The sequence below is a fragment of the Urocitellus parryii genome, chromosome 14 (assembly GCF_045843805.1).
Source record: "Urocitellus parryii isolate mUroPar1 chromosome 14, mUroPar1.hap1, whole genome shotgun sequence".
Lineage (NCBI taxonomy): Eukaryota > Metazoa > Chordata > Mammalia > Rodentia > Sciuridae > Urocitellus > Urocitellus parryii.
This window is the reverse complement of record NC_135544.1, coordinates 63,543,170-63,562,302: the sequence shown is the minus strand read 5'-3', so window position 1 is coordinate 63,562,302 and position 19,133 is coordinate 63,543,170. Positions and strand designations below refer to the sequence as shown.

The 19,133-nt window shown below is 37.4% G+C and overlaps 1 protein-coding gene and 1 pseudogene across 1 annotated transcript in view; one reads left to right on the top strand and one right to left on the bottom strand.

Annotated features, from left to right (window-relative positions):
- Positions 1–5,150: 5,150 nt before the first annotated feature.
- LOC144250088 (thyroid receptor-interacting protein 11 pseudogene) lies at positions 5,151–7,151 on the bottom strand (annotated as a pseudogene).
- A 7,850-nt stretch (positions 7,152–15,001) lies between these two features.
- LOC144250164 (dihydropyrimidinase-related protein 2-like) overlaps positions 15,002–19,133 on the top strand; it is a 36,697-nt gene continuing 32,565 nt past the window's right edge. The window contains exon 1 of the mRNA XM_077792665.1: positions 15,002–15,106. Within this exon, the coding sequence (XP_077648791.1) occupies positions 15,061–15,106 (46 nt within the window). The 5' untranslated portion in view covers positions 15,002–15,060. The remainder of the gene's footprint in view (positions 15,107–19,133) is intronic.

The window sequence follows — 19,133 nt, the reverse complement described above, 5'->3', positions numbered from 1 at the left end:
TGTAATACTGAAAGCATGAAGCAGCCTGTTACCTCTCAGCTTCTGCAAGTGAACTGTTTCCTTGCATGTTCTATGTTTGCTTTTGTCTTTTCAACTTGATCTACTCTTTCATAATCTATTTTTGTGTTCAGTCCTTGAAATTCTCATTCTTATTTTGGATCACTGAGCATTTCAAATGTCCTTTTCTAACTTCTATGAGGATTTGGTGGTAGAAGGAGAAAGAGAGGTGAAACATGCTCATTTTCAGCCTTTAAGATTGAACCTCAAATCTTAGTGTAGTTTTGATTTTCACTTCTCTAAGTGCTAGTGATGATGAGCATATTTGCATAAATTTGTTGATTAATTTTATATCATCTTGGGAGAAGTGTCTGTTCAGGTCCGTGGCCCATTTATTGAATGGGTTATTTTATTTTATTTTATTTATTTATTTATTCGTTCGTTCGTTCATTCATTCATTTATTTATTTATTTGTGTGTGTGTGTGTGTGTGTGTGTGTGTGTATTTAGATTTGTGAGTTCTTTCTATACCCTAGAGATTAGTGCTCTATCTGATGTGTGATGGGGCAAAACTTTTCTCCCAAGATGTAGGATCCCTATTCACCTCCCAGATTGTTTGTTTTGTGGAGAAGAAACTTTTTTAGTTTGAATCTATCTCATTTATTGATACTTGGTTTTAATTCTTGTGCTATAGGAGTCTCATTAAGGAATTTTGGGACTAATCCCATATGATTGGAATTAGGGCCTACTTTTTCTTCTGTTACATGCAAGGTCTCTGGTTTTATTCCTAGGTCCTTGATTCATTTGAGTGGAGTTTTGTGCATGGTGAGAGATAGGGGTTTAATTGCACCTCCCTCCAGTTAGAATGTCAGCGATTTTTGAAAATGGCAGCTATGATGAAGACAACAACAGTAAGTGTTGGTGAGGATTTCAGGAAAAATGTACACTCCTACACTGTCGGTGGGACTGTAGATTGGTGCAGCCAATATGGAAAGCAGTTTGGCGGCAATTCCTTGGAAATTTGGGAATAGAACCACCATTTGACCTAGCTATCCCTCTTTTTGGTCTATACCCAAAGGACTTAAAAACTGCATACTACAGGGACACAGCCGCATCAATGTTTATAGCAGCAAAATTCACATTAGCTAAATTGTGGAAACAACTTAGTAGATGAATGCATAAAAAAAAAATGTGGCATTTATACACAATTAATATCACTCAGATACTTACCCTCTCGCTCAGTCCAGGAGACGCTAGTGCCCTTCACTACCTCTGTCAGAGCCTGGTTCGGACAGCTGGTGCCTCGGAGAGGACAGGCTGATCCTGCCTGCCTCCCATGTACCCTTTGTCACAGGGAGCGACATTCATGTGAGACCAAGTAAAATCCAGTCATAGACATTAATAGAATATCTCAAAAAAGTATTTAATAAAAAGGCTAGCAAATACAGGGTCTTTAATGAAACTTTAATAAAATTTATGAGACAAGGAAACTGAAAGCACAATATTTTCTTAGGAACTTTTCTGTTTGGTGTTATTCTTTACAATATAGCAGCTTTTCCTAAGAATGCAGGGAGTATGAAATTTCTAAGGCTATCTTGCTGTGTTCTCCATTAAACCCCTTGTCTTAAAAAAACCTTGGATCTAGATTAATCTTTGTAATTTTCTGAGTACCTGTATAACATATTTTTCTCAAGAATGCAGTGAGGTCGCCGTTTCCAAGAGCTCTTCAATTCTGAAATATAAGAAGTGTGTTTCCAGGCATTGAAACCCAAAGGCTCACCTAGACACAATGGAGTGAGCAGAATATATAAAAATCTCTCATGACAAATCTGAACTCTGCTTTTCCCAACCGTGTGAAGTCTACTGGAATAAGATTCCAAGTAATTTGGCAAGTCGAAGCCAAATATATACTTTGATATTCTTCTCGGGAGTAAGCCGTGTGATGTTACAGGAAGGCAGATTTTAGTGCTGAATTTCTGATCGTATCCCCCCAAAAGTTGTTCCATGCATATCATGCAAGAATGTAACCTCCAAAAAATAAATAAATAAAAGAGAGGACATTTGACGTAAGAAGGCTGGATAATATTTGCATGTTCGTGTATTTTTACCACACATCATACCTTCTTATTTCTTCCTTGCTCTGATTTGAAGCATATGCTTTCATTTTTCATTTTGGCTTACCGTGTTATCACTTAATAATAATTCAGTAAATTTACTTAGAACAAGAAAGTCACCTAATGACTCATGTCTTAGAGATGCTTTCAAATAAAAGTAATTGTGCATTTTGTACCATAGAGTATTCCCAGTGTTTCCTAGAATTGTTGCAACTGATGCTGGAGGCTTTGAAATAGAGCAGGAGGCATAAGGGCCGTGGCTTGTGACCCTTCCCAAAGTATGTAAGATTGATAGACATTGAATGCAAATAAACAACTATGCATCATTGAATTTTTTCCTGTCACTGAAATGCTAGTAGAGCTCAAGGAATTGTGAGCCTCTTTGTCTGCAGTACAGGAAAAATAAGAAATTTAAAGACTTGAGTTACATACAATTTCTGATAACATACCTTAGGTTGGTTCTCAGCTTAAAAAACACAAAAAGAGAAATGTCATCATTTTCCATAGCATTGGGAAACTTTTCATAGGTGGGAAACTTTACTATCAGAGCTCATCGGTTCTCAGACATTTATATGTTTTGAATACTTGGCCAATGTGCCTTTGGGATGCGTCCTCCAGTTGTTGTTTCAGTGATTTTGTTCATGCCTAACAACTGATGGCATCTTAATTTTGGTAAAATAATGTAAATGTTAAGGTGAAATTTAGAAATAAGAAAGGAAAAGCTGATATGTGTGTAGCTACTAGGTGTTTTTCTTCCTTTTTTTTATTTTTGTAAAGTAAAGCAAAAGATAAACCAAAAGGTTCTAGCTTAAGTTAGGTAAAATCAAAGAGGAGAAAAAAGAAGATAACATTGCTAATACTTCACTGCCACCTGTAATTTCCAAAACAACTAAGAGCATTTTTATTAAAATTAACTTTATTGACATTTATATTAAATTATATAGTCAATATTAAATAATTCAATCTATATTATGTTAAATTTACTTTGTTAAATTGTATTAATTTAAATAAAATTTAATGAATTTTTAAATATAAATCATACTATAATTTAACATAAGTTAATAAGCAATATCAATTAATAAAATAAATTTAAATCAAACCATCGTATTAATAAAAGAAATTTAAATAATACTACTAATAAAATTAATTTAAATTAGATTGATTTAAATTAGATTAATTTATATTAAATGATAGTATAATTTATATTTAAAAACATATTAAATTTTGTTTAAATTAATTTTAATAAAAACGTTCTGAATGGTTTTAGAAACTACGGGTGTCAGAGAAGTATGTGCTATGCAATCTGCTTTTTCGCTTCTCGGATTTCACCTACTTAAGCTAGAAACTTTTGATTCATCTTTTACCTTAATTTATCAAAAGGTTATAACTACTCCTGTTGTAAAGCTTTTCATCTTCCAAAAACTGTTGTCAGCTTATTTCTCTCCCCAACTTGTTTTGATCAAATGTTTTATAAAATGTGTTTATAAGAACGATTGTAGAGCCCCCAATAGTAGGTAGATAAGCAGTCCAGATATTTAATGATACATTCTTACTAATTAACTTTTCCATTGGCAATGGATCATGTGATCCCACTTCGGGGTTGCCTCATAAAAATACTCTTCCTTCTGGACATATTTATCATCTGGAAAACTGAATTAATGTGAAGTGACTTTCGTAGAGAAATGGAAATCAGCAAAATGGATAGGGGTCATAGAATTTGGATTCAAAGCATCTTAGAATTTATCCACTAAGCTTCCTGTTTAGGTCCTCCCCATTGGAATTTTCGCTTGGTAGTTGTACAATGTTATCTTGGATAAACTAAATATTCTCAACGTTTTGCAACATTATATTTGGTTTTCATGTACTCTAAATCTGAGACATCCTTCTTATGGGTTGGATTTCTCTCGTTTCCTGTGATTGCATGTATCGTTTTTATCTTAATGCCATTAAGTGAGGTTGGAACTAGTGGTTCAAGAAGGCTGCTCTGTACAGTGGCTCACAAAAGTACATCAGAATTGATAACTGGTGATGATTATCTGCTACATTGGAACAAAATTCTATAAACAAAAAGTGCTACAAAAAACAAAACAAATTTTTTAAAAAGTACTATAGCAAAAAATCACAACAACAACAACAACTAAAGAAATAAAATAAAATACCTAGTAGCTATACACTTACATATACCAGCTGTTTTGCTTTCTCTTTTTGTCTACAAGCACATGCGTGCTTTTTCAAAAGGCCATGCTGTAAAACATCAAAAAGGGTTATGGCTTCTTTAGAATAATGCTAAATATTTAGAAGATCCTGGAGTACAGCTCTGGCCCTGTTGTGCAGGGACACTGGCGACGGTGTAAAGGTGGGCATGAAATCTGCAATGGGTGTGAAAAGAGGACGCCCAGGTCCACCAAGTCCAACTCCAGCGAGGTTACTAAGAGGCACCGCTGCAGAACGTGGGACCAAGAGTGGATTCCCGTTGGTGCTTCTGCCAGCTCTTAATTTGGCTCCGTCTTTAACATTTCCTGGTAAAGGGGTTCTGAAAAAGAACTATGAAGCACGGGTTGGGGTTGTTGATTTGGTTTCGGAGGTGTGCTGGGGACACTTGTTGAAGCCCCTCCAAGGCAACTCCTCATCCACTTTCTGACACCACCATAATCTTTATTCAACAAGTGCTCCATTTCGTCCTTTGGAACGTCCAGGATGCTCCCCATCAACTGCAATACTTCACGACGACGTTTGCCTTTTGTTATCTGGAAATGAGCGATTAGAAGGTTTCGCATGAGGACTTTGTCCACTTTTCCTTCTGCGCTGTTGACCAAAGTCGACAATTTCTGTTGTGCGTGGTCCAGCATTTCTTTTCGGAGCTCGTTTTGTTTTTTCAGTTCTGCCATCTGCTCTTCCTTGAGATCTAAGTCTTCTCTCAGCCTGGAAGCAGAATCCCACAGAGCATTCGCTTGATCCAAACGTTCCTGCAGTGATGTTACTTCTCCTTCTAGCTTTTCGGCCTTGTTCTTCCATTCAGCTATTGACTGTTTTTCTTTGGCTAGTTCAGCAGAATGCAGAGCTTTCTCTTCTTCTTGGAAGTGTTGAACCTCGTTTTCTCTTAGGATTTTTACTTTGGTCTCTTGAAAAATATCAGAATTCAGTGTTTGAGCGTCTCCTCTCTCTCCAGGCAACTGGGCTTTTAGTTCTTCAATAGTTTTCTGCAAGTTCTTAATTTCCTCCTCTCTTTCTAAAATTAACTGGCTATGCGCAGCATTCATCTGCTCATACTTGTACTTAAATTCATGCATTTCCTCCTTCTGCTCCTGTAAAGACTGAAGTAGTTGCATTTTATGCTGGTTTTTATTTTCAATTATATTCAGATGGTCTTGAATTTCATCTTCCAGATGATTTTTGACTATGTTCAGTTGAGATACCTCCAATTCTAGTTCTGTGATAGCATCAAGAGCTTCAGGCTCAGCCACTGGTGCAGCTTGATTGTGCTGTTCCGTAAGTATTTCCAGTTCTACTCGCAGATAGTTGTTTTCTGCTCTCATGTAGGTAAGACTTTTGTCCTTTCTTTCAACGGATTGCCTTAAAGTTTCATTTTCTCTTAAGGCCTGAGAACACTTATGTAAATCCTTTTGTAGTTGTGAAATTTTTTCTTCGAGTTTTTCAATAAAAACTTCTTTCTCATTTATGACTTGTGTCAATCGCTCCTCTTCTTCTATATAAGATGCCAAAATTTCCTCAGTTTCTTTTTCATCAGCAGTCATTTGCTCAATATTCTTTTTGAGTCCTGCTATTTCAAAGTCCTTCTCTTGATTGAGTTGAACTGCACATTCGTGTTTCAGCTTTAAGGCCGAGGTATTCCAATCATGTGCATTGGAGAGTTCCTGAATAGTCTGCCTGTGATTATTTGCTTCTTCCAACAGTCTTTTTTCTGCCTGGTGCAGTTTGGCTTCAGTCTCTTCTTTGTCTCTTTTGAGAGTCTCCGTGATAGTGTCTTTTTCTTGAGAGATTTGATTGTAAGCAGCAATAGATTCTTCCAACTTACGCCTTACATCGTCACGTGCTAAAATCAACATTTCATTTTCCGTCTTGAGTTCAACAGCAACTTTCGTTAAGTTTTCATTGAGCTGTTCCTCTTCAGAAAGATTTTGACTTAGGTTGCTAGCTTCAGCTTCTCGTTCTTTAGGCATGTCATCCTTACAATGACTGTTAGAGTCTTCATTCAGAGAGGTTCGATACTTACTCTTAAACCCAGACAGCTCCTCTTCAAGTTGTCTAATGTGATCCTTAAGCCCAAGGTTTTCCTGCTGGATGTTTGAACTATTTTTTTGTGACTGATTTAGCTGATCTACTAAATCTTCTACTTTTCCTTCAAGCTTCTGCTTGGTTAAATGCAAATCACTGAGGCTCCGTGCATTCTCAGTTAACTTCTCCTTCTGCACATGCAGCTCTTGGGATATGTTCATTTGCTCATCCTCAAGTTGATGAACTCTCTTTTTTTCATCATCTAGATCTTGTTCCAACTTCTTGATGACAAGGTCTCCTTCATTTTGTTGTTTTGATAGCTCATCTTGTATCAAAATCATGTGCTCTGTAGCTTCCCGATTCCGATGATCCAGTTCTTCTAACTCAGCCATCAGCATTTTCTTTTCATTGATAGTCTGATTCAGTTCTTCCTCCTTTGCCTTCAAGTGAAGTTTTAAGTCTAGTAATTGTACATTCAAATTCATGTCCGTTGAAGCTCTGTTTTTCATGACTTGATAGTCACGGCTCAGTTTTGACAGTGACATCTGAAGTTCCTCTTTTTCTTGACTCAATGATGACTTCTCTTTTTCTAGAGCTTCAACATGCATTTTAAGTTTCAGATTGTCTTCAGCAAGACGGTTATCCTGGTTTAAACCATTTAGTCTCACGATTTCCTTCTCCGCATCAGCCAGGGCTCGTTGAAGCCTGAACACTTCTTCCACTGCTGAATGCTGAGGAAGGGTTCTTCCCTTTTCTGCCACAGTAGAACTCTGCTCCCAAACTGAAATTTCATGCTGATGATCATATATGTCTGGACTTTGGTTTGGTTGAAGAGTCTTGATAGTATTTAGTACTTTGCAGATTTCACTTGAGTCAGAATGGTGCGTTCCCTGAGCCTCAGCAATCTGCCTCGAGTGGCCAACTTCAGATTCATGTTTTGCAACTTCAGTTGGTAATCCGTTTGTTTCTTGTTGTGATAAAATTATGTCACTAAAGTCCGTGTCATCATCACGAAAGGCTGAAAAATGACTACCGACCAGGGGACCGAACGGAGCCGGTGCAGTTGTTGTTGGTACACCACAAGCTCCCGAGCGTACTGATTGAGCAGCTGCCTGTAGTTGGAACATTTGATCTTGCAGTACAATCTGTCCTGCTTTAGGATGGCTGATCTCTACCTCTTTCTGTGGCAGTTGATTCTGGGAACTTACAGACTGATGGTTTATTTGTAGCTCTGATGCTTCATGCTTTTCTTCCAGGTCAGTACAGCACTTTTTCGGTCCTTCATTCTCACATCTTAGTGTGGAATCAGTAGTTTCCATTTCCTTTCTCGAACAATGATGTAAAGCTGCTTCTGGGTCTCCTAAGTCATCCAGAAGCATTTCCCTGTTGAAGGTGGAGCTCTGGCCGGTGAGGAAAGCCAAGCTGCTCCCCACCTGACCCAAGAAGTGGCCCAAGCCTGAGCCCAGGCCTCCAAACCAGGACCACATCGTGGCCACTTCAGTGATCCATCGGACCAGCTCTGAGAAGCGCGTCCATCACCATCCACTTCTCTGCCCCGAACGTCCTCCGGCGTTGCCGGGGTCGATTATGACCCAAGCGCTCAGAATTCCTCAGAGCGCGGGGTTCCTGGGGCTCCACCAACACTAATCATCCCTTCCTGCCTGTAAACTCAGAAGCCTGTCCTGCGCTTTGACCAGGGACTGGCATCCAGTAGCACACTCACCCCCTGCAGGGCCTCTGCTTCTTCCCTGCACTTGCCTGTCAGCTATTGGCTCACAGGATTGGGCAGGGTTGGCTGGGAGGAGCTAGAGATCCAGGAAAGTGTCCCAGTTTGAGTCCCAAGGCAGTGTGCTGTGGAGCCAGGAAGAATCAATGTTGTAGATGAAATCCAAAGGTAGTTCACTGGACAGTTCCCTCTTGTCTGGGAGAGGTGGGCTTTTTGTCCCATTCAGTTGCATTCAGTTGACGAGGTGAGGTCTCGCTCCACATTAGAGAATGGAATCTATTTAACTAAAAGTCCCCGATTCAAAAGTAAATCTCACCCCATAACACCAGCACAGACACACCCAGAATAAAAGTTGGCCAAGTATCTGGGCATCGTAGCCCAGACGAGTTAACATATAAAATTAACCATCACAGAGTCTTAATCAGTCTCAGAATTCAAATTATAATACGGATTAAATTTCACTAAAGAACCATCTTTACCCTTTCCAAAAGTAAACTTTTGCTGTTAATCTATACATTTTCGAGTTCATTTTAATATTATTTGGTCCTTGTTGATTCTGATTGAAGTTTATTTAAGTGCTCAAAAATTCCGCTTAAATTTCACTTAAGAAAAATTTGTTTTAGAGCCAATAGGTTGATGTTCACTTCACCTATGGTTGTTTATCAGTGCCAAATATAATCCAGGTTTCAAGAGTACAGAGCGAAATAGAAAGTTGAGAAATTTTCTACTATGGAGTAACAATCCTAAATGTAATTCCCATACCTCTAAGGATCAGAAGGAGTTAAGATAAGGCCCTGCTTTCCAAGGTGTTTAAATTCCAACAAGTTAATGAGGAGGCAGTTTTGTAGAGTTGGGGACAAAGCAAAGAGAGGAAGCACGTGGGCTGTAACAGACAGACCAGTTGGGACCAAAGCAATTTTGGAGCTAAACTGACAGAATGCATTTATGAAACCTCTCTCACAAGCATGAGTTGAACAGTAAATGAGAACATAGTGTGTGTAGTTCTCACCTGATGGCTGGTGCAGAGAAAGTGGCCAACAAATGGAGCCTGCTGCCACTTTGTTCATATTTGCCTTTTTGTTTCCTTTAGGATCATTTTCCTTATTACCCTTTAGAAGGGGTTTGGGTTTGCTCCCATTACTCTCTTCCCAGAGCCCATATTCAGGAGACTCTTTTCCTTGAGCTGTTCTTTCTATATGTCTGTTCAGGAAACAAAACCCCAAGGTGGCAGAAATAAAATTTAAAAAAAAGGAAGAATTTTTGGAAAATTAATGGTTAAATAGATTCTGAGGATCATATGAATCACCTCATAATGTCTCTTGCCTTCAAGATAGAGCAAGTAGACATAATTACTCAGATTGCTATCAGAAACTAGTGACTGCATTTGTGTCCTGTGCTAGAAAAGGAAATCTTCTTGGTCCTTCTTATTCATCTCCAAATCTGAGAGAGAAGTCAGGCCTGTGTTAGTCAATGTCTCCTCATAAAAGACTAAAATAAAAATTTAAGCCCCTTTTAGCATCTGCTGAAGTGAGAATCCACGCTGTACCCCAGCTGTGTCTACTGTTGAAGAAGGCATCAACAATACCAAGTGTCCTTTTCTCCCTTTAGACCATTCCTCCTGTGTGTGTGTGTGTGTGTGTGTGTGTGTGTGTGTTAGAAGACTTTTTCATCACTTTGACAACATACCTGAGAAAATTAAATGAGTAAATATTTATTTTGGTTCAATTTCAGGCTCCATTGCTGTGGCCTGAAGTGAGGCAGATTACCATGGCAGAGAGCCTGGCTTCAAAACAGAGCTTCTCAACTCATGGAGATCAGGGAAATGGTGAGGGGAAGAGAGGACTGAGGAATATGATGTACCCTTCCAGGGAATCAACTCCAGTGGCCTACCCTCCAACTAGGCCCTACCGCCCACAGTTTTGACCAACTCCCGATAGTCCTGTCCAATCATGAACCCATCAGTGGATTGATCCACAGACGAGGTTAGAGCTCAGGATTCAATTCACCTTTCTGTAGAGTCCGTTCTGAATGCTGGTGGATTGGGGTCCAAGCTTTCAACACATGACCTTTGGGCAACATTCCAGATCCAAATTATAGCAGGGTGCCTCCTTCTCTTTAGGTGTTCTGTGTTTGTTTATTGTTTTAAATCACAAATAATGATCCTTTTTCAGTGTAAGACCTATCCCATTTGGCTTGAATCTGGTTCCAGTGGTTGTTGCTCCTCCTGCTGAAAGGCATTTCTGATCACTCAGATTCGGTCTTCTAGCATGGTTCACTCTGACCACAGCTGTTTGTCATTTTGTATTTCTATCTGAGAGAGATACCTACCTAGTGTATTCGAAACTGACCGTCCAAATAAAAGCATTTCTCTTCTTCTCAATATGTTTGGAATATTCCTGGAAACTATGGGGGATATGGAGGGAAAACCCTGGCTCATTCGCGAGCACACGTGACAAAAAGGATCCAGTAATCATAAGTGTATCCTTATACATACATTCAGTGCCCAAAAAGTACAAGGTATTGTGGTAGATATTGTGAACAACATAAAGCTGTGTTATATACATTTCCTGCTATGAAGTGCAATTGAATACAGTCAGTCAATGGAGAAGATGTTACATAGAGTGATCCTTGAAATATAATGCAAGGTCAGCCATTGACGACTGTGGTGGTGAGGATCTCATATGGGGGAAAAGACTAAGTAAGAAAGAATAAAGCCAGAAGTAGAGAGCCCTGAATAATGTGGCTTTGTTAAAACACAGTTGAAGGTTAAAGTAAGGAAAGCTTTTTGAGTCTATAAACATAGGGTGATAAATTCTATGCAAGATATTAAGTTTGTACTTCTTTTAATACCTCATGATTCACTCAAACATTTTCTTATAGATTTCAGTAGAATTTTTAAATCTCTTTAATATGGGCCTTGTCTCGTTTCTTTTTTTAAATTTTTATTGGTTGCTTAAGAAAAAATTACAATGATCTTGACATATCATATTTCATACATTTGATTCAAGTGGGGTATGAATTCTTATTTTTACCACGTGTACAGTTTGCAGGATCACATTGGCTGTACGTGCAGGTTTATACATACTGCCATACTAGTGTCTGTTATATTCTGCTGCCTTTCCTATTCCCTCCCTATCCCCCCTTCTGTCCCCTCCCCTCCCATAATCTCTCTCTACCCCAGCTACTGTAATTCATTTCTCTCCTTTTTTCCCCCCTTTCCCCTCACATCCTCTTCTATGTAATTGTGTGTAACAATGAGGGTATCCTTCCATTTCCATGAAATTCCCCTTCTCTCTCCCATTCCCTCCCACCTCTTGTCCCTTCTAATTGGTAGTCTTCTTTTCATGCTCTTCCAGCCTGCTCTGTTTTGAGTCCCCCTCCTTATATGAAAGAAGACATTCAGCATTTCTTTCCTAGGGATTGGCTAACTTCACTTAGCATAATCTCCTCTAATGCCATCCATTTCCCTGCAAATGCCATGGTTTTGTTATTTTTTAGTGCTGAGTAATATTCCATTGTGTACAAATGCCACATTTTCTTATCCATTCATCTATTGACTGGCATCTAGGTTGGTTCCACATTCTAGCTATTGTGAATTGTGCTGCTGTGAACCTTGATGTAGCTGTATCCCTATAGCATGCTCTTTTTAGGTCTTTGGGAATAGTCCGAGAAGGGGAATAGCTGGGTCGAATGGTGGTTCCATTCCCAGCTTTCCCAGGAACCTCCATAATGCTTTCCAAATTGGCTGCACCAATTTGCAGTCGCACCAGCAATGTACAAGTGTACCTTTTCCCCCCACATCCTTGCCAGCACTTGTTGTTGTTTGACTTCCTAATGGCTGCCATTCTTACTGGACTGATTTGGTATCTTAGAGTGGTTTTAATTTGCATTTCTCTGATTGCTAGAGATGGTGAGCATTTTTTTCCGTGTATTTTTTGATTAATTGTGTATCCTTCTCTGAGAAGTGTCTGTTCAGGTCCTTGGCCCATTTGTTGATTGGGTTGTTTGTTTTCTTAATGTTTACTTTTTGAGTTCTTTGTGTACTCTGGATATTAGGGCTCGGCACATTTGTATCTTTAAGAATTGGCATAATCAATGAAATGTTCCGCACACGTTTGTAGGAAGATTAACATAACACTCCAGTGACAATACAGTAGTAGAAGGATTGATTTGGACTGAGAAGTTGTTCAGTGAATGATATATTACCCATAAATTTGAATTCTCATTATCATAAAGAAGCAAGGTGGAAATAAGAATTTCTTTAAGAGAGTGTTGGGTCTATGGCTCAAGTAGTAGCTCGTTCACCTAGCATGCGTGAGGCATGGGGTTTGATCCTCAGCACTACATAAAAAAAAAAATAAAATAAAATAAAGATGTTGTGTCCACTAAAGGCTAAATAATAAATATTTTTAAAATAGAATTTAAAATAATAGTCCATAAATGTTATGTACAAACTGTGAAAGTAGATTCGTCAACAGATTAATTGTCTGCCTCGAACTAGAATCAGTTGCCTACTGATTTGCCTGGATGATGTTCTCAATTCTGTTTTTTTTTTTTTTTTTTTTTCTTTCATTCCACTGGGCAAACATCTGCCGGGCTTTCTTGATGGCAACATAGTGATTACTGAGCTCCACCCTATTAGAAATACAACTAGTTTTCAACTCATGAAAGTCTATAAAAGCCACTTTTTTAGAAGTCTCTAAACTTTGGAACTATTCAATGATACTCTATTTTTGCCAGCAATAAACAATATATATATATATATATATATATATATATATATATATATATATATTTTAATGTAAAGGGCAAGGTATTGAACAGACACTTCACAGAAGAAGCAATACAATCAGTCAATAAATATATGAAAAAATGTTCAACTTCACTAGTAATGAGAGAGATGCAAATCAAAACTACTCTAAGATTTCATCTCACTTCAATCAGAATGGCAATCATCAAGAATATAAGCAACAGTAAATGTTGGCGAGGATGTGGGGGGAAAAGGTACACGTATACATTGCTGGTGGCACTGCAAATTGATGCAGCCAGTCTGAAAAGCAGTATGAAAATTCCTCGGAAAACTGGGATCGGAAGCACCATTTGACCCAGCTGTCCCACTCATTGGTTTATAACTAAAGGACTTAAAATCGGTATACTAAAAATTCATTAAATTTCATTTAAATTAATACAATTTAACAAAGTCAATTTAAATAACATTTAATATAGATTAAATCATTTAATATGAACTATATAATAAAAATATTAATAAGATTAATTTTAATAAAAATCCACTTAGTGGTTTTAGAAACTACAGGTATCAGAGAAATATTAGCTATATATTCTACTTTTGTCTGCTCTCTCATTTTGCCTAACTTAAGCTAGAAACTTTTGTTTATCTTTTATCTTAATTTACCAAGATAAAAATGGGAAGACAAAACACCCAGTAGCTACACACATCAGCTTTTCCTTTGTTTTTTTCTAAATTTTGCCTTAACATTTACATTATTTTATCCAGTATCCAGGTATTTTCTTATGTTTTTATGTTAAAAGCATATGCCGTTTGATTTCAATCTCTTTTCAAATACATATATCTAAAATCCCTGTTGCTTCTGCCATTATAGTATTTTAATTTAATTCCATCTTGATTTTTGCTTTAATCTAACAATTATTTGGAATTGTTTCTATGGCCCTAATTTCATTGTATATGGAATTTTTTTTTTTTTTTTTTTTTTTTGAGGAGTCAAAATTCTTCTAATTTTAGATGCACAAGGAATTGCAGCCTGTGTGATAACACCTTTACGGAATTGGCTGGCGTTTTCATTGTGGTCTAGGGCATGGTAAATTTTGGTGGCTGTAGCCTGTGTGTTTGAACATGATATGTAGTTTTGTGTGCATGGTACAACTTCTTGGTATAGCTCCTCAGTCAGGCTTCTTAAGTGCATTACACAGCTCTTCTCTATCCCTCCCCCCTGCTTGTTGGTGGTTCCTTGTTTGGGTTCTGAGAGAGGGATGTTCAGTTGATGCCTTTTATTCTGCAGGGTTTCCCATGTTTTTGCTCTATGTACCCCACGGTGTGGTACCCCAGATAACTATCTTATTGTTGTCCTGTGCTCTGTGATCCCTGGTATGTAATACTGAAAGCATGAAGCAGCCTGTTACCTCTCAGCTTCTGCAAGTGAACTGTTTCCTTGCACGTTCTATGTTTGCTTTTGTCTTTTCAACTTGATCTACTCTTTCATAATCTATTTTTGTGTTCAGTCCTTGAAATTCTCATTCTTATTTTGGATCACTGAGCATTTCAAATGTCCTTTTCTAACTTCTATGAGGATTTGGTGGTAGAAGGAGAAAGAGAGGTGAAACATGCTCATTTTCAGCCTTTAAGATTGAACCTCAAATCTTAGTGTAGTTTTGATTTTCACTTCTCTAAGTGCTAGTGATGATGAGCATATTTGCATAAATTTGTTGATTAATTTTATATCATCTTGGGAGAAGTGTCTGTTCAGGTCCGTGGCCCATTTATTGAATGGGTTATTTTATTTTATTTTATTTATTTATTTATTCGTTCGTTCGTTCATTCATTCATTTATTTATTTATTTGTGTGTGTGTGTGTGTGTGTGTGTGTGTGTATTTAGATTTGTGAGTTCTTTCTATACCCTAGAGATTAGTGCTCTATCTGATGTGTGATGGGGCAAAACTTTTCTCCCAAGATGTAGGATCCCTATTCACCTCCCAGATTGTTTGTTTTGTGGAGAAGAAACTTTTTTAGTTTGAATCTATCTCATTTATTGATACTTGGTTTTAATTCTTGTGCTATAGGAGTCTCATTAAGGAATTTTGGGACTAATCCCATATGATTGGAATTAGGGCCTACTTTTTCTTCTGTTACATGCAAGGTCTCTGGTTTTATTCCTAGGTCCTTGATTCATTTGAGTGGAGTTTTGTGCATGGTGAGAGATAGGGGTTTAATTGCACCTCCCTCCAGTTAGAATGTCAGCGATTTTTGAAAATGGCAGCTATGATGAAGACAACAACAGTAAGTGTTGGTGAGGATTTCAGGAAAAATGTACACTCCTACACTGTCGGTGGGACTGTAGATTGGTGCAGCCAATATGGAAAGCAGTTTGGCGGCAATTCCTTGGAAATTTGGGAATAGAACCACCATTTGACCTAGCTATCCCTCTTTTTGGTCTATACCCAAAGGACTTAAAAACTGCATACTACAGGGACACAGCCGCATCAATGTTTATAGCAGCAAAATTCACATTAGCTAAATTGTGGAAACAACTTAGTAGATGAATGCATAAAAAAAAAATGTGGCATTTATACACAATTAATATCACTCAGATACTTACCCTCTCGCTCAGTCCAGGAGACGCTAGTGCCCTTCACTACCTCTGTCAGAGCCTGGTTCGGACAGCTGGTGCCTCGGAGAGGACAGGCTGATCCTGCCTGCCTCCCATGTACCCTTTGTCACAGGGAGCGACATTCATGTGAGACCAAGTAAAATCCAGTCATAGACATTAATAGAATATCTCAAAAAAGTATTTAATAAAAAGGCTAGCAAATACAGGGTCTTTAATGAAACTTTAATAAAATTTATGAGACAAGGAAACTGAAAGCACAATATTTTCTTAGGAACTTTTCTGTTTGGTGTTATTCTTTACAATATAGCAGCTTTTCCTAAGAATGCAGGGAGTATGAAATTTCTAAGGCTATCTTGCTGTGTTCTCCATTAAACCCCTTGTCTTAAAAAAACCTTGGATCTAGATTAATCTTTGTAATTTTCTGAGTACCTGTATAACATATTTTTCTCAAGAATGCAGTGAGGTCGCCGTTTCCAAGAGCTCTTCAATTCTGAAATATAAGAAGTGTGTTTCCAGGCATTGAAACCCAAAGGCTCACCTAGACACAATGGAGTGAGCAGAATATATAAAAATCTCTCATGACAAATCTGAACTCTGCTTTTCCCAACCGTGTGAAGTCTACTGGAATAAGATTCCAAGTAATTTGGCAAGTCGAAGCCAAATATATACTTTGATATTCTTCTCGGGAGTAAGCCGTGTGATGTTACAGGAAGGCAGATTTTAGTGCTGAATTTCTGATCGTATCCCCCCAAAAGTTGTTCCATGCATATCATGCAAGAATGTAACCTCCAAAAAATAAATAAATAAAAGAGAGGACATTTGACGTAAGAAGGCTGGATAATATTTGCATGTTCGTGTATTTTTACCACACATCATACCTTCTTATTTCTTCCTTGCTCTGATTTGAAGCATATGCTTTCATTTTTCATTTTGGCTTACCGTGTTATCACTTAATAATAATTCAGTAAATTTACTTAGAACAAGAAAGTCACCTAATGACTCATGTCTTAGAGATGCTTTCAAATAAAAGTAATTGTGCATTTTGTACCATAGAGTATTCCCAGTGTTTCCTAGAATTGTTGCAACTGATGCTGGAGGCTTTGAAATAGAGCAGGAGGCATAAGGGCCGTGGCTTGTGACCCTTCCCAAAGTATGTAAGATTGATAGACATTGAATGCAAATAAACAACTATGCATCATTGAATTTTTTCCTGTCACTGAAATGCTAGTAGAGCTCAAGGAATTGTGAGCCTCTTTGTCTGCAGTACAGGAAAAATAAGAAATTTAAAGACTTGAGTTACATACAATTTCTGATAACATACCTTAGGTTGGTTCTCAGCTTAAAAAACACAAAAAGAGAAATGTCATCATTTTCCATAGCATTGGGAAACTTTTCATAGGTGGGAAACTTTACTATCAGAGCTCATCGGTTCTCAGACATTTATATGTTTTGAATACTTGGCCAATGTGCCTTTGGGATGCGTCCTCCAGTTGTTGTTTCAGTGATTTTGTTCATGCCTAACAACTGATGGCATCTTAATTTTGGTAAAATAATGTAAATGTTAAGGTGAAATTTAGAAATAAGAAAGGAAAAGCTGATATGTGTGTAGCTACTAGGTGTTTTTCTTCCTTTTTTTTATTTTTGTAAAGTAAAGCAAAAGATAAACCAAAAGGTTCTAGCTTAAGTTAGGTAAAATCAAAGAGGAGAAAAAAGAAGATAACATTGCTAATACTTCACTGCCACCTGTAATTTCCAAAACAACTAAGAGCATTTTTATTAAAATTAACTTTATTGACATTTATATTAAATTATATAGTCAATATTAAATAATTCAATCTATATTATGTTAAATTTACTTTGTTAAATTGTATTAATTTAAATAAAATTTAATGAATTTTTAAATATAAATCATACTATAATTTAACATAAGTTAATAAACAATATCAATTAATAAAATAAATTTAAATCAAACCATCGTATTAATAAAAGAAATTTAAATAATACTACTAATAAAATTAATTTAAATTAGATTGATTTAAATTAGATTAATTTATATTAAATGATAGTATAATTTATATTTAAAAACATATTAAATTTTGTTTAAATTAATTTTAATAAAAACGTTCTGAATGGTTTTAGAAACTACGGGTGTCAGAGAAGTATGTGCTATGCAATCTGCTTTTTCGCTTCTCGGATTTCACCTACTTAAGCTAGAAACTTTTGATTCATCTTTTACCTTAATTTATCAAAAGGTTATAACTACTCCTGTTGTAAAGCTTTTCATCTTCCAAAAACTGTTGTCAGCTTATTTCTCTCCCCAACTTGTTTTGATCAAATGTTTTATAAAATGTGTTTATAAGAACGATTGTAGAGCCCCCAATAGTAGGTAGATAAGCAGTCCAGATATTTAATGATACATTCTTACTAATTAACTTTTCCATTGGCAATGGATCATGTGATCCCACTTCGGGGTTGCCTCATAAAAATACTCTTCCTTCTGGACATATTTATCATCTGGAAAACTGAATTAATGTGAAGTGACTTTCGTAGAGAAATGGAAATCAGCAAAATGGATAGGGGTCATAGAATTTGGATTCAAAGCATCTTAGAATTTATCCACTAAGCTTCCTGTTTAGGTCCTCCCCATTGGAATTTTCGCTTGGTAGTTGTACAATGTTATCTTGGATAAACTAAATATTCTCAACGTTTTGCAACATTATATTTGGTTTTCATGTACTCTAAATCTGAGACATCCTTCTTATGGGTTGGATTTCTCTCGTTTCCTGTGATTGCATGTATCGTTTTTATCTTAATGCCATTAAGTGAGGTTGGAACTAGTGGTTCAAGAAGGCTGCTCTGTACAGTGGCTCACAAAAGTACATCAGAATTGATAACTGGTGATGATTATCTGCTACATTGGAACAAAATTCTATAAACAAAAAGTGCTACAAAAAACAAAACAAATTTTTTAAAAAGTACTATAGCAAAAAATCACAACAACAACAACAACTAAAGAAATAAAATAAAATACCTAGTAGCTATACACTTACATATACCAGCTGTTTTGCTTTCTCTTTTTGTCTACAAGCACATGCGTGCTTTTTCAAAAGGCCATGCTGTAAAACATCAAAAAGGGTTATGGCTTCTTTAGAATAATGCTAAATATTTAGAAGATCCTGGAGTACAGCTCTGGCCCTGTTGTGCAGGGACACTGGCGACGGTGTAAAGGTGGGCATGAAATCTGCAATGGGTGTGAAAAGAGGACGCCCAGGTCCACCAAGTCCAACTCCAGCGAGGTTACTAAGAGGCACCGCTGCAGAACGTGGGACCAAGAGTGGATTCCCGTTGGTGCTTCTGCCAGCTCTTAATTTGGCTCCGTCTTTAACATTTCCTGGTAAAGGGGTTCTGAAAAAGAACTATGAAGCACGGGTTGGGGTTGTTGATTTGGTTTCGGAGGTGTGCTGGGGACACTTGTTGAAGCCCCTCCAAGGCAACTCCTCATCCACTTTCTGACACCACCATAATCTTTATTCAACAAGTGCTCCATTTCGTCCTTTGGAACGTCCAGGATGCTCCCCATCAACTGCAATACTTCACGACGACGTTTGCCTTTTGTTATCTGGAAATGAGCGATTAGAAGGTTTCGCATGAGGACTTTGTCCACTTTTCCTTCTGCGCTGTTGACCAAAGTCGACA